The sequence below is a fragment of the Elephantulus edwardii genome, unplaced genomic scaffold (genome assembly GCF_000299155.1).
Source record: "Elephantulus edwardii isolate Elephantulus edwardi_28Jun2011 unplaced genomic scaffold, EleEdw1.0 scaffold00002, whole genome shotgun sequence".
NCBI classification, from domain to species: domain Eukaryota; kingdom Metazoa; phylum Chordata; class Mammalia; order Macroscelidea; family Macroscelididae; genus Elephantulus; species Elephantulus edwardii.
The window spans coordinates 28,836,143-28,852,269 of record NW_006399752.1 but is presented as its reverse complement, the minus strand read 5'-3'; the positions used below and the strand labels follow the sequence as shown (position 1 = coordinate 28,852,269).

The window sequence follows — 16,127 nt, the reverse complement described above, 5'->3', positions numbered from 1 at the left end:
ATTTTCCCAGTGCAATGCATCTCCTTAATTTCTTGACTGCTGGTATCAAGGATGTTAATTGTGGATCCAAGCAAGATGAAGCTATTGACGGTTTCAAGCTCGTCACCATCCATCATGATGCTGCCTGTTGGTCCAAAGGTAAGAATCTTTGTTTTCCTTACAATCCACACTGAAGGCTGCATTCCTGATGTTCTGCAACAAATGTTTCAATCTCCTCACTGTCAGCAAGCAAGGCTGTGTCATCTGCATAACACAGGTTTACCATTCCTACTGTCCATCAAAGCAGTGGGGGATTTCTCAAGCTCAGCTATTAGAACCATGTTCTCGTCAGTCTCTGTCAGACAACAAAAGGTCAGAATCTCACAACTTTATACTTACCTGAATAAACTGTTCCACATATATGTCTGTTTTCTCTCACCAGCTACACTGAGAGCTTCTGCAGGGAAATTACGTATCACAGAGGAAATCAATACTAAATGAAAGAGGAAGAGCTCACCTTCACAGGAAGGGTAAGAGGCTCTTGGTTTGTGTGCGTGCTTATTTGTAAGGACAAAACTGTAGCCGTGTTCGGCTCTGCTCCCACGTGTCAGTAGGCTATGGTCAGCTGCAAATGCTGCCAATGTCCTCCCGTTAGCAAAGTGCCACCATCTAAGAAGATATAACCTCACTGCAGACAAACGGCAGAGGTAACCAGAAACCCCCCTCTCTCTGCTGAGCCCTGATGAAGACCCCAGCAACACAACAGTGGCTCACAGAACTCCAGGCTAACGCAATGAGCACTAAACACTCAACAAAGAGAGAAGAAAACCAAAATATGCACAGGTTTACCTTTTTCCATTTTTATCATGTAGACCAGACCCCCAGTACTTAGGAACACCCAGGTACTTCAGTTTGTGGGCATGAATCCATTTCTGAACTAAAAGTTAAAACAGATGCTTGTGATTTTCAGTTCTATTAGACACAAATTTTTAAAAACATTAAGGTACTTACACATTTAACAAGTTTACCTTATTCATACAAAAGGAAATGAAGACTATGGCAAACTAACAAATAAAAAGCACTTTATAATCAAAGCATTTTTATTATCTCCAGAATTTTATCTTGCCCTCAACTTAGCATTGTCTTTAAAATAAATAATCTGCAAAAAGTACCAAAAAAAGGAGAATCTTCAAAAGCAGAGTAGTGCAGCTGCAATTAATACCTCTAATTATGCAAATATCATATTGCTTACCAAGGAAGATTTTTTTTAACTCCATCTACAAGTCCTCAACCAGGAAATCAAGCTCTAGGAGAGAGGGAAGCCTTCCTGAGAGATTTGCCAAGCCTGACACCATTCCAGAAGGAGAGCTCCCTAGGATCCAGGGAGGGGAAAAGAGAAGAGGGGAAGGAGGGAGAAAATAAGGGCAAGAGAGAAGAAGCAGTAAAGGAGAGGGACACGGCTGGGAGAGAGAAGGCAGAGAGCACTGCAGAGGAAAGGGCCAGAGAAGGGGAGGGCTGGGAAGAGGAAGGCAGGAAGAGCACTGTAGAGGGGGAGGGTGGGAATAGGAAGACTGAGGGGAGCACTGTAGAGGGAGAGGATGGAGAAGGGGAAGGCAGAGCTTGGAGGACCATGGAGGGGGAGGCCTGGGAAGGGGGATGCATATAGGGGAGGGATGTGGAGGGGAGGACTACAGAGGGGAAGGGCTCGCCAGGGGAAGGCAGAGGAGGGGGCTGGGCAGGGGAGGGCAGAGATGAAGGATTACAGAGGGGGAAGGACGGGCAGGGGACGACTTGGGGATAGAGGGCCAGGGCAGAGGAAGGCAGAGGGAGGAGGAGTGGACAGAAGGGAGTGGAGCAGCTGCAAGAGGTGGCTTCTATCTTGGAAGCTGGCTATAATTCTTGAGTGTTGTCATCTCCCAGGTTAAACTCTCCAGAGTTTAGGAAAATAATAAGATTTGGAAATTTTGGACTCCGTCATGGTTTGGGTTAATTCCCAAGTTTTGACAATTTGCTAAACTCTCATTTATAAACTCCACTTTGTACTGATATGTGAAATCTTGTCATAACAAACCCATTCCAAGTTCCCTCATCAGAATCTGCTTTCCGTGGGGAATCAGAAGGTGAGCTGCATTCAGCGAGCTCTGTGGTCAGGTTCACACGGCAAGTATGGGTTGCTGAGGGGTTAAACGCGCGGATGCTCTTACTCTGTTCGGGTTTGGCAGCTCGTTGGTAGAACTTTAATTCAGTGAAAAGAGGTCCATTGTCACTCGGCTCCTTAAAATGGAAGAGTCCATTAGTGCCAGAAGCAGCTAAAATTGCAGAATTATTTTAAATAGCCTTCAAAAAATAACAAATTCATTTTTTCCAAAACAGTCACTGTGCTACGCAGTTTTATGAATGTGCCAGGCTGAATCACACTTCTCAGTACACCTCTGAGCCTCTCCAAACCATGCAGTTGTCCATTCCTCTCCGGCTCCATCGCTCCTGGTGATGAAGACTGCAGGGTCAGCAAAGTCTGTGCAGAAGTTAAAAACACTCTAATTCCCTCTGGACAAAACTTCCTCTTAGGCTAGCAAGCATGTTAACTGTGTCACCAAGGAGTGACTCGCTATCTCTGAGCTTTAATACAGTGTCAATACCTGATTTCACCGATTGGTGGCAGAATCCCCTTCCTTCTAGGTCTCTCCCCATCACAGGCCTAGTGGAATCCCACCTTGTGTGGGCCCCACTCAGGCAGGCATCGGCCGCTTCCCTCTGCTTGTCCTTCTCACCTGACATCAAGCTTTTCACACCATAGAGCCTGACAGAGATTAACCTCCCACCCACTGACTGAAGTCAGTAAGAAAACTAGCTCAGTACTGACAAGTCCCTGCTTCCCACTCACTGCTGGAACGAACTCAATCTGTCCTGGGAAGGACCTTAGCAGTATACCTGTCCAATGGAGCAATCCAGCCTGCTGAGGGTGCTGCCTGGTGCAATACACCTGGGAGGGGGGAGAAAACCCTTCTTGTCTGATGAAAACCAGTTAGTTCCGTGTTTGCCATTTTGTGTTATCATCTTGCTTCACAGAAGAAGTCAGAGAGAAAAAGTAAAGACGTGGCAGCTTTAAATGTGTAGAAATGGAGGCTCCAGTACTGGAATTCCGGGAAAGCTCAGTGATCCTGTGAAACGTGTGAGAGACACAGTGGACAGATAACTGGTGTGTCCAGTTGTGACAAGTTCTTGCCTGGGGCAGGGCTTTCTAACATCGTATCAGTGAGAAACAAGTGTTCTTTCTGAGGAATGTCCCCTTACACAGAGTCCATCTGAACGGGCTTCCTTTCTAAGACAAATCCAGGTCATTACAATCAGTATACAATTCTGACTACTCACTTTCAATCAATGTCCCTATGTTAATTTTCAAGTTTTCAACTGATGAAGCTACTAACAGAGAATCAGCTTCTGTAAGCCAGGCTATTAGAATGAAGGCCCACCCCCGACAGGGTCTGTGAGCTCAAGTCCCCATCTTCCCTGCCCAGAAGGGCCCCTAACAACACTCCTTCCTCACAGTGCACACTCGCCAACGTACTCTACTTCTGGTGAAGAAAATACCTTAACTCATAGCTAAAATTTATTAACATATTTCAAATCTAAAACACTTTGCCAACTCTGTAATAGCCAAGATTTCGAAAAGAAATTGGGACTGACATTTTAACTAGAATATCACTAAACGTTTCTCTAAGACTTCTAAGTGTCAAAATGAAGATGACAACAGGAAAAAAAATTAAAATGTGATAGATTTCAATGGCACCATCTAAAAGCAACTGGCTGCCATTTAAAAGTGAAGCCGCACACAAGTTCTCCTTCCTACTAGAATCATGTGAGAGTTTGTGAATTCAGACCACTTCTCCTAACATCAGGCAGGAAAAAATCAAACCCCAGCCTGCAGACTTCCTGCCAGGGAACTTCAGACACAGCTTCTCGTCATTTCTCTTGGGAGCCGACCACACACGGGAACTGCTGGCTACAAGATCAGACGCCTCACCTCCACTGCACTTTGGCTAGCAAACCAGCCCTGCAGAGCGGGGGCGAAGGGGCAAAGCCAATGCAGGAGGAAGCGTGTCAGCAAGAAAGCAGAAGCAGGTTTCTCCTCTCCTAGCATATCCACCTTGATGTCAGTTCTGCACTCGGGCTTCTCAGAGTGAAACAGATGGCGCCTGGAGGTATCCTGTACTGTCAGACAGCACCACTGCCAACACTCAATTGCCACCAAGGTCAAGGGTTACCAAGACCAAGGTCAGGGGACTGCAGAAAGGAAAAAGGATGTGCTCCAATGTCTACGTGCACTGCTGTTTCAAGGCCAGGTGGCTGAACTGCAGCTTGAGGCTGTGGTTAAGAACACTGTGACCCAGCAGGGGTCCCAGCAGATGGAGTCACAGGGGCTTCACAGACTCCTAGTGCATGGACAAATGAGGTCCCCATTACGCGACTGCCTATTACGTGCAGAACAACATCATCAAATAGTTCGCAATAGTCCAAAAATGACCAAAGTGGGGCATGGAGACACAGAGTGAGCACTTGTCAATGGAGAACAAAGCTGCTGCAAACTTGTCCCTGTTAAAGGGCAGATCTGTGGTGGGCACAGGCACGGTGCGACAGACACGCTGCCCTGCTGCCCTGCCCAGAGCACAGGTGAGAAGCAACCCTGCACTTGTTTATAAAGCAAGTGCAGAAATCTACACTGAGGCGGGGCCTCACGCCAGGGCACAGGACACAAAAGAATCCAAGTAACAAGTAACCCAACCATGTGGCTCTCAGCCCTAAGCCACACAGCACTCAAGGGACAGGTGGCACTTGGGGCAACGTGACCCAGACATGTGGTCTGTGCCACTCCTCGACAGGCTATCCCATTGTTACAGCTAATGTCACCAAGAAACTCGGCCTAGACGGAAAACCCACCTCAACAGCGTGCTCTTAAAAACCCCCAACAAGGGGAGCTCTGGTGGCCTAGTGACAAGGAGCTGCAACTACAATCCCAGAGGCGCACGGTTCGACTCCACCAGATGCTCTGCCGGGGAAGGAGGGACAGTCTCCTCCTGTACCAGTCAGATATGATTTGACAGTACACGCACACAAAAATAAAAAAAAATAAAATAAAAATAATTCATTAAGACATAAAAAAAAAGAAAAAAAACCCAACAAAAGCCAGGGTGCTCTTTTAGGGACTAAAACAGTTTGCAATCAAAGCAAGAAGAGCATCTCAAAAATGTATGCCATGGGGACCTATGGGGGACACCACCGGATACACATCATCAGTGTGGGGGACAACAGCTCAGAACCTGCTAGACCAGGTGTGTGCACAACAAGATAAAGCACACACCAAGCTTCTTCCTCTAAAGATCAAGGAATGTTCATTTTAGTAAACACGGCAACATTTTCATCTTTTCATCATATATACATCTAATTTATAAAATTATCTTCAAAGATCTGGTTTTTTACTAATTATCAAACTGACCCTAAGAAGAGTCAATCCTCTTTGAAAGCATGAGTCTCAATAGTCCCTAATGCTGTAAAGAGCAAACACTCAGAAGCAGGTCAGATGGTAGCACCGCACAGATGTGACAGCGGCTCTGCATGTTCACATGCGATGAAACAGTAACTATCAATAACATCAAGTTACAGGATAAGAAAGGGACACAGCAGAGTGACGGCAGAGAGCCTTACAAGAGACAACAAGCCATCAAGCCCACTGTGAGAGGGAGTGATGGCATCAGGACTTGAGACAGAATAAGCAGAAAGAGGAAAAAGGGAGGTTAGAACCAATAAAAAGTCAAGAAAAAAGTCAAATAGGCAATTACAGATGGCAAAGGGGGAAACAGTTTAAAGCAAAGTCCTAATCATCAAATAACTTAAAATCTAGTTAAAACAAACACATAAAAAATTAAAACAGCTGATCCACATCAGAAAGAGATGGGCAATCTCCTCTCACATGACATACAGCCTCTGAAAGCGTGCTGGAGGGTCGGCTAGAGCCAGTTCTGATTCAGTGGCATATAATAACTACGCGGACAAGAGAAATACACAGGCAGAGAAAAACGTAAAAGAAAACAGAACTCAAGGAGTGCCACGTAAGCTTGATGGAGCTCAGGAAAGAGACCTGGGGGAAGCAGACACTGCTGAGGGACCCCCCATAGATGGGACTAAAGGAAGATCAGGAAAGAGAACCCAGGAAGAGGGGAGGAGACACTGCTGAGGGACACCCACGGGGTGGGGGGGGGACGGTACTAGAGGGAGATCAGGAAAGAGATCCCAGGAGGAGGGGTGCACACACACACACACGAGAGTGAACACACACGTGCGAGAGCACGCATGAGACCGTGCAAGCACACACGCGTGAGAGTGTGCACGCACACAAGATCGTGGGAGGATGCACATACGAGAGCAAGCACGCATGCATGAGAGCACACACGCACGAGCGAGCACACACGCGAGAGCAAGCATGTGTGTGAGTAGTACATGCACACAAGTGAGCACACACGAGATCGTGCACACACACGCATGCCAAGCACACATGCAGAAGACTGTGCGAGCACGCGCACGGAGTGAGCACCAACGCACACGAGTGAGCACATGTGTGGACAGTAGCAGACTGAAATGATGGACAAGTGAGGAAGCAGGACCAGGCCTGGCTGCCACTCTTTGGAAGCTGGCTTTACAGGCTGGTCACACAGGTTCAAACACCATCACAGGAAGAAAGAACCAGACTGAAGGAGTGAAGAAAACAATACGAAGGCAGTGTAGCTATGTTTGTAGGATCAAAACCATCCTCCCAGGACACAGGCAGCAGGACCAGAAAGGGTTCTCTGGGGGTCTGGTGGTCAGCCCTCATTCACCCTCCCAAATCGTGGAGGGTCAGGTGACTCACACAGATGCCAGCAGCTTCTTCCTCAGCTTTATAGGAAGACTGAAGAAGGTGTTGATGGTGATACTGAAACAAGCAAGAGGGCAGTTTTATCAAGAATAAAAAGTCACAAGATTTTTTTTAAGTTGACTGAGATGACTAATCATCCAAAACTGAGTCTTTTTACTCTTGAACCAACTGATACTCCTTGTACGATATCTCTGCAATATCACTTTTTTTAGTATATCTGATTACTTGTAAGTTCGTCTCCATGTGCTGGGCACTGCCATGGCTCGCCTGTCCTCAGGTATACACACCCACCCTCACAATCTCATTTAGGACATTTTCATCACCCATCCATCCCCATACACCACTTTTCCTCCTAGGCCAGAGAACTATCCTGCCTCTGCCTCAATGATTCTGCCTACCCTGGGTTATTTCACACACACAGAATCCTAAGACTGTTGAAGTCCTTATTAACATAGATAATAAGCCAATAAAGGAGGGAAAAAATGGGATCTGTAATAATCAACCCAAAAGAAGGCAGGAAAAAGAATAGAGATCAGATGGAAAAGATAAAAACCGAAACCTAAGATGGTAGTTTCAATTCTGTCACGTCAACAGTCACACATTCAGTGTGATAAGAAGTCCACAAAACAAGTTAAAAGCTTTCAAGAGACTGAAATTTACTCAGTGTATGTCCCTCTGACCAAAAAAAAATGACATTATAAATCAATAATAAAAGGTGAAGAGACTGAGATCGTTAACAGCTTCAGTTTGATTGGCTCCACAATCAACACTCTTGGAACCAGGAACCAGAAAATCAGAAGACAAACTGCATTGGAAAAGTCTGCTGTCAGAGACCTCTTCAAAATACTGAAGAGCAAAGAAGTCAGTCTGCAGAATAAGGTCTAGATCAAGGCCATGGTCTTTACCATTAATTGCTATGCATCAGAAAACTGGACAGTGACTAGGGATGATAGGAGAATTGATGCCTCTGAGCTGTGGTACTGGAAAAGAATACTGCATATAACATGGACTACCAGAAGAACAAATAGGTTCGTCCTAGAGAAGGTGAAACCAGGCTGCTCCTTGCAGACAAGGATTCTGAAGCTTCGTCTGACGTACTCTGTGCATGTTGCAAGGAGGGACCAGTCCTTGGAGGAGAACATCATGCTAGGGAGGGTGGAGGGACAGATGAAGAGAGGAAGACCCTCGAGACAGATTGACTCAGGGGTAATGGGAGGTGTGTCAGAGACAATAAGGGTGACACAGGATAGAGAGGGTTTAGAGCGGTTGTACATAAAGGTCTATACACAATTCTGAGTTGCAAGCAACTCGACAGCGCATAACAAAAACAACAACAATAAAAAGTCTCTATAAAATTCCCAAATGCTTGAAAAATTAAGCAAGACATTTCTAAGTAGTCCACGTATTAAAGAAAGTATGCCCGCCAAGACTACCACACTTCCAGTACCTTGCCTAACAAACTATAGACAAGGCCACATGCTGGAGAGAGTGTCAGGGCACCAGAACGTTCACCCACGATTATCCGTGGAATGATGAAATGGCACAGCCACTTCAGAGAGCTGTCTGGTCCCTGCTCATAATGGTAATCCAGAAATCCTACATACCTCCAATTCTACTCTGGATAGACAACAGGAGAAACAACGTGTGTCTAAAAAACACAAATGTGCACAGATTTTGTCTTAACAGCCCCAAGCAAACCGAGCAACTTTCTGCTCAGCATCAGGGAACGGATGACTGGATGCCAACAGCACAAGAAATCATCAATTAAACTGAGAGTGAGAGACCAACATGCATATTGTGACGAAGCCATTCCTGTGTCCTTCTAAAATGCATGGCTTATCCACAGCAACAAAAGTCCCAGAGGTGTCTCCCAAGGATACAGGCAAGCCAGCTGTGAATATCTAGGGGGACTCTGGGGCAAATGGAGATGCTCTGTATTGTGGGGGGTAGGGCTATGCAGAGCTTTGCCTTTGTCAAAAGTTATCAAACTATTTATACTATTCTATACAACATTGTGTCGTTGTTGTTGCTTTGTGCCATCAAGTAACACTGTGTCGTAGCTGTGTAAATTACTTCTCAATAAAGTGTTTAAAATATCAGTACAAATGAGTATATTTATAAGGAGGCAAATATAATTCACTTGAAAAAATGTAAAAAGCCAAAACAAGCCTTGGGGTAATTTTAAAACCAGAGTTCTGTGACCTTTAGGAAACCACAGGGGAAAAGGACAAAGGCTGTGTGCATTATCTATTCAATGACGGATCTATCACCCTTTTCACAGAAAGTATGTTCTTCAAACATATCTAAAAATTTGGAGGAAGAGGGAGCAGATACCTACAAATCTAAGGATGGCAAGCATTGGTAATACAGCGAAAGACATACGAAACACTTATAATAAAAATAGTGGTTACTAAAGTGCTTTCCTGAGATTATACATCAAGCTGTTGTTAGTGCCACTGAGTCCACTATGACTCCGTGAGCCCATCCTGCACCACCCTCCCGACCTCTCCGTGCTAAAGCCCATCGCTGCAGTCACTGGATCACGCTACGCAGCACTGTTCAAAATATAAGACCATGAATGTAGAAAGAGAAAGGTAACTAGTAAAACGTGTATGAGGATCCGGGGGAGGGGGAACAGTTGTCTCTTATCATTTCATTACCTGTACTTACCTGAGGAATGCAGGGCCTTGCAGACGACTCACAAGCTCAGCTGCTAACCAGCAGGGCTGGCAGGTGAGTCTACCCAGAGGTGCCTCTGAAGAGGCCTGGTGGTCTCCCCACCGTCAGGCCCTGAGAACCAGTGGAGAACAGGTCTGCTCTGACACGCTCTAGATCTCCTGGAGTAGATCGGGAAGCGACCCACAGCCACTGCGTCCACTCCAAGTCACAGCAACTCTGGGACAGAGCAGAACTGCCCGCGGAGCTTCCCAAGCTGTCAATCCCCACGGAAGCAGATGGCCTCCTCTTCCTCCCACAGAGTGGCCAGAGGGCTCAGATCCTGACATTTCAATTAGCAGCCAAGCTACTACACTACACCACCACACCACCAGTGCTCCCGATACTTGTTTAAAAAACGACATTATAAAAAAAAAAATCAACCCATCAGAAAAACACGAAAATACTTTCTTACCACTTTTACAACGCAGGGTGCATCACTGCCAACCGGCTTTGAAGAATTTTTATCAGCTGTTCAAAAAAGTGAAATATTCACTATCAAAAAAAAGCAGCAGCACTGCAATAAATAAGTTAATTATATAGCAATATTAAGGTTTGTTCATCTCCAGTCCTTTGAAAGACTAAAGATCCTTCCCCACATACCAGTCATTAGTGTAAGGTATCAACCTGAAGGGCTTTTGGGGTTTTTTCATGTTTTACAAGTCTGAAATTGGAAGAAACCCATCTTATAACAATAGACAGGTTACCTTCAATCATTAGTTAAGTTAAACAAAAGTAAAAACTGCTTTAATTAAAACCACTAGTAGCCTTAGCTTCATCTGACATACTTTGGACATGTTACAAGGAAGGGCCAGTCCTTGGAGAGGGACGTCATGCTTGGGAGGGTAGAGGGACAGCACAGGACAGGAAGACCCTCGATGAGATGGATTGATTCAGTGACTGGGGTAATGTGGTGTGTCGGAGGAAGTGAGACTGGCACAGGACAGAGCAAAGTTTAGGGCTGTTGTACAAAGGGTCACTATGAGTTGCAAGCAACTCGACGGCACATAACAGCAACAACAGCCTTAGCTATGCTAGTTTGTATCATCTGTAAGACAAACTTAGACAATACCTTAAATTTACAGACAACTTTTAAACTATGGAACTAATTTAAGAAGGAATATAGGGAAATTAAGAAAAAAGGCTAATTTTTAAATGACACCCATTTGAACAGGAGGGTGGGCGGAAGCTCATCAGTCTACCTTGAACGGCCATTCAGAATCATTCTAGTATGATTCCCATTTTACTGCATGATGCTGTTTTACTTCCTGTAAATAAAGAAACACAACTGCTCTGCGATACTGAGTTAGGAATACTGACGCTACTAGGTGCTGTCATGATGGATCTCCCTCAGTGATCCAACACACGCTGTTGCTGCTGTTGTTAGATACCTTGGAATGAGAACCAACCCATACTTAACCCTCCAGCGGGTCTTCAGGGGCAGTAAATGAGGTGAGTGCCCCACTTTCTCCTGCAGAGCAGCTGGTGGATCTGAACCGTGGGCCTTTAAGTTGGCAGCACACTTTTCCCACTAAAGCCACAAGAGCTCCCCACACCGTCCTCACAGCTACTGCTGTCCGAGCCCAGAATCGCAGCCACTGGGTCAAGTCATCTGATTCTTGACAAAACATAACTCAAACTCCTTGTCACTGAAAGGATCCACTCACAGCTGACCCTCTATTGAGCTCCCGAGGCTGGAAATCCTATGTGGGGAAACGGCCCATCTTTCTCCTGCAGCACTGCGGGTGAAGACAAACCACCAGAGAAGGCATGTCCATTAGGTCAGCAGCTGAGCCCCTGTGGACTCCACCTCCAGAGCTCTCCTGGCTGACGGTGCTTGCTGTGTGCTGACTCTCCAGCAAGTGTTCAGAGGCAGCAACTCACACACTGACTGCACGCACTGCTCCTGCAGAGCAGCTATGTGGAGGCAGACCACTCACTTTTGGGGAGCAGAGAAATTCCTTACCCGAGAGGCCACCAGAACTCCTGGAACAAATAATTCTGAGCACTTCCCTGTGCTGGGGAAGAGTAAACTCTAGGAAACTGGCCCTTGCAGGGTGGACACAGACCACCAACACGCAGGTCTGGTGCTGCCTGGTGAGGACAGTGGTGCACAGGAAAAGCAGGACAAGGAGGTGGGCAGAGATGCTGCGGAGAGGACCCACTGTTTGGGTCATGTGAGCCGTGGTCTGAGCACACCAGCAGAGGAGCACCACGTGTGTGTGGGAGCACACCTGACGTGCCTGAGGGGTGCAAGGGGGTCACAGTGGGTAGTCAGATGAGGAAGCAAAACAGCTACTGTTTCAGAACAAGTTTCCACTTCTAATAGGAACAGCCTAGGTCCATACGGTGTGGCATAGACGTTCGTGCAGCAGAGCCCAGCCTCTACATCACAGGGCAGAAGTTCATGCTTGGCTAACACCGCTCCTGTTCCACAGCACATGGGACTGTCACCTTAAGTCAAGCATAGCCTATTTCAGCAGAATCAGTTTGGTTTTACTGAGTGAAAAGCCAGTTAAGCCCACCATACTGATGACTCAAAGGTTGGTGAACTGGACTCACTCTGAGGCACCCCAGAGCCATAGCCCTGAACGTCTTCTTGTGCACACGTGTGTCACCACGAGCCAAGACCAGCGACACCACACAGACAATCCTGACGAGGAGCCCTCGATGCGCCTAGCCGCACTAAAGAGAGGCAGCCTTTCATGAAGCTGCCTCCAGAGATGGCAGCCCTGGCCCTGGTGGTGCCTGGAGAAAGCTGTCTCATCTGTCAGTGGCTCACATACAAGCACCCGTCACAATCTTCTGGGACAACTGCTCAAGCATACTGCAGGAATTCTCTCTCAAGTTCCTGGGTCTGGAGAGGCCAGAGGATTTGTTCTACCAAGCTCCCAGGTGAGGCTGGTCTACGCTAGGCACTGCTGGAAAACAAGATCTTCATTGCTACGGGTACACGTACTCTGTGGCTGGAGGAAATGAAAACTGAACACAGTCATCTGCACTCCCATCCCAGCTCGCAGTGCGGTGACAACCAGGGGTGGAAAGTCAGGGGGAAACAGGAAACATAAACTGGGGTCACACCCTGCATCAACATTTGTCTTCTTAATGACACAAACAGCTTTAAAGAAGCAATCAGGTCCAACAGCTCCTGTATCGGTAATTTCATTTTAAGCTTACAGTCTTAAGGTTCCACTATGTTGCTATAGTTGTCAGGTGCCTGAGTTGAGAGCAACCCTATGCTGTGAACAAGAGACCTGAACTCTGTCTTATCCTGCGCCACCCTAATCCTCTCCGACACAGCTGAGCCCACTACAGCAGTCACCGGGTCCATCTCCCTGGAGGTCGTCTTCTCCCTTGTCATCCCTGCACCTTTCCAAGCATTGTGTCCTTCTTCAAGGAATAACCTCTGCTAACAACATATCCAAAGTATGAGACAAAGCTTCTCCATCCTTGCCTCCAAGGAGAATTCTAAGAATATGGCTACATATTCTCCAAGACGAATCTTTTTTTTTTTTAATTGGGGGGATGATCTACATATTGTTAATTACTCTGTGGCCTGGGTATCTGCAGTCTTCCCTTTCTGTCACTGTTCTAATTAGTACAGCACTTATCTGTCAGTTTGATGAACTGTCGTAACTTGTGGGCGCTGTGGTGCTAAAGCTGCACCACCAGTTTCTCAATGCCGGAGGGTTCATCCATGGTGACCAGGTTTTAGGAGAGCTCCCAGATTAAGACAGACTAGGAAGGAGGATTAGCATCTACTTCTGAAAGAGCAAACCCTAGAGTTCCATGATGGATCCCTCAAAACTTCAAAGCACAGTCGTAGAAACAGCACACCGATCAGGCCGCAATTCTGTTTCAGAGTCATTCCCCCAATTCCCTATGAGGAATTGCTAACAGTGACTGATAGCAGTGAGGCTAGATAACAGATAGAGAAATAAACTCCCCATCTGTAAGGCTCTGAAAAGCGCTCCACAGACAGACCCACGGAGTAAGTGCCAGCTTAGGAGGAGACCCACATGACTCGAGGTGGGTCTTGGATGAGGCCAGGGTTACAGAGTATTTTACACTCTGGACCACTGTGGTCACCAAGGACTAAGCAGCAGATGCTATGCCACCATCTGTGATAGAATATACCGCCTCCTCTTCTACTCCCGTGTGATTCCGTTACTCACACTCCTACGGTGTCTGTCCACCGATCACAGCTCAAGGTGGAGACGTCCTGTGGGTAAGCCATGGGGTGCTGCACGCACTTACCAAGATATATACAGCCAAAGCCACCTTGGCCCACAGGCACACCGAGCTTCCACTCCTTCTTGGCCATGTCGGTCAGCACCTCCCCGGCGGCAAAGTGCTCGGCCAGCCGTCTCTTGGTGGGACCAGCCTTTCCGGCTTGTGCGGCCTTCGCACGCGGCATCCTCACTGCAACACAGAGGAAAGAGACACTGAGCATGCAGTCCCACAAGAGGACAACACGGCGACCACGGCGAGACGCCTGCGTCCCTGCGCTACCAAATGAACCCCAGCTCAGATGCTACCTGCTCACAGGTGAAGGACACTACAAGTGAGCTCTGCAATAACTTGCCAGGAAGCTCCAAGTTCTATGAGCACAGTACCATCTGGAAATCTTTTTTTCCAAGTCCTGCTCTGTGAAGCTGAGAGGGATGGAGCATTTCATGGGAGCATCCTCAGAATCCAGCCCTGGGGAGCCGATAAATGTCAATGCTGAGACAAGCAGGAGTGACAGGAAATGAAAACAATTACAAACAGAAAAGGGGAAGGGCAGCTGGACATGGAGCTGTAGGGAGAGGTTCAGACCCATTCTACAGATGAGGAAATCAAAGCTCTGTCATGTTAAGTGACTTAGCCAACATTACACAACCAAGAAACAGTGGAACTTTAGTGCCAACAACTGGTAGACCACAGACTAAATGATAAAAAAAAAATTATTTTCATAGTTATATTATTTTAAAAAAATAATTTAAACCAATAGCCATAATTCTGACAAATACTAAAGTAGATGTTCTCTAAATTACAGCAAATTACCAAAGAGTAATAGCTATTTGATTATTTCCTAAACGTTGTTATGTGTCACTGAGCAGTCTGTGACTCACAGTGACCCACTGTATGCTCTAAACCCCGCCCTGAACAGAGCCAGTCTCACTGACTCCGACACATCTACCATCGCCACCATTACTGTTATCAATCCATCTCATCTGGGGTCTTCTACTCCTGCACCGTCCCTCCACCCTTTCAAGCATGATGTCCTTCTCCAAGGACCGATCTCTCCTGGCCACGTGTCTAAAGTATGTTAAGACAGAGCTTCAAAATCCTAGCCTCCAAAGAGAAACTTGGTTTCAACCTCTCCAAGACAGACTTATTTGTTTTGTTGCTGGTCCATAGTATGTTCAAGACTCTTCTCCAGCATCACAACTCAAAAGCATCAATTCTCCTTCTGTCTTCCTTGGTCACTGTCCAGCTCTCTGGTACACAGTGGATAACTGCAAAAATCATGTCCTGGATAAGGCACACTTTAGTCTCTAGAATGACATATTGTTTCTCAAAACTCTGGAGAGATTCCTTTCCAGAGAATTTACCCCGCGCAATTCCTCTTTTGATTTTCTGACTGCTGGTGATAAAGAGTGTTGACTGTGGAGCCAAGCAAGCTGTAATTGTTAACCAATCTCTTCTCCATCTATCAAAGTGCTGCTGATTGGCCCAGTGGTGAGAATCTTTGTCTTCGTGATGTTGAGCTTCAATCTGTATTAAAGGTTGCAATCCTTGACCTTCTGCAACATATTCTAAAACTGGAATAACTGAAGCCAAAACAGAGGCAGCAACAAGATCAACCTGCTGTCCATAATAGAGAAGGAAACAGCAGAAGGTAGGTAGCTGTCTTCTTCAATGAGCCAGAGAACTCCAGAGCTACTAGAAGAAACTTACCAGAAAGCACAGAAGACAACATGAGCAGAAAGTGGAGCCTAGTGAGGTCCTGCACATCCTGGGAGATCACCAAGGGCCATGACGGTGTGAAGGACACCATCACTCTTCAAACTACTAGAGTCCTCTCCCCAGAAAAGTCTCCAACTAATGGAGCAAGAGAATGAAATCAAGAAAACGCAACCAAGTCCCAGCGGCTCCTGAAAACGAGCACCCACACAGCAGTCCTTCACAAAGCCAGGAAGGACACTGCAAAGCCAGTCTTGACCACACCATCTGAACTAAATGCACGGGAAAGCAAGCATCACAACAGCAGCAGAAGAGGATTTGGGCGTAGAACACAGAGCTTTCAAAAGAAGGATAGTCACTATCACCTCTCTTATTCAATAACGTATTGGAAGTCTTGTTGTTGTTATGTGCCGTCGAGTCGTTTCCGACTCATAGCGACGCTATGCACAACAGCTCTAAACCCTGCTCTCTCCTGCGCCAACCACACTGCCTCTGACACACCCATCCCGATTACCCCAGTCACCGAATCAATCCATCTCATAGAGGGTCTTCCCCTCCTGCGCTGTCCCTCCAC

At 46.6% G+C, this 16,127-nt stretch overlaps 1 protein-coding gene across 1 annotated transcript in view; it reads right to left on the bottom strand.

The window, feature by feature from the left end:
* VRK1 (vaccinia related kinase 1) overlaps positions 1 to 14,021 on the bottom strand; it is a gene marked incomplete at its 3' end in the record, with an annotated part of 45,483 nt that extends 31,462 nt beyond the window's left edge. Inside the window, exons 1-4 of the mRNA XM_006879059.1 lie at positions 13,862 to 14,021; positions 10,020 to 10,075; positions 2,184 to 2,253; positions 829 to 916 (exon numbers count right to left, since the gene is read on the bottom strand). Of these exons, the coding sequence (XP_006879121.1) occupies positions 829 to 916; positions 2,184 to 2,253; positions 10,020 to 10,075; positions 13,862 to 14,021 (374 nt within the window). The remainder of the gene's footprint in view (positions 1 to 828; positions 917 to 2,183; positions 2,254 to 10,019; positions 10,076 to 13,861) is intronic.
* Between the last annotated feature and the right edge of the window lie 2,106 nt (positions 14,022 to 16,127).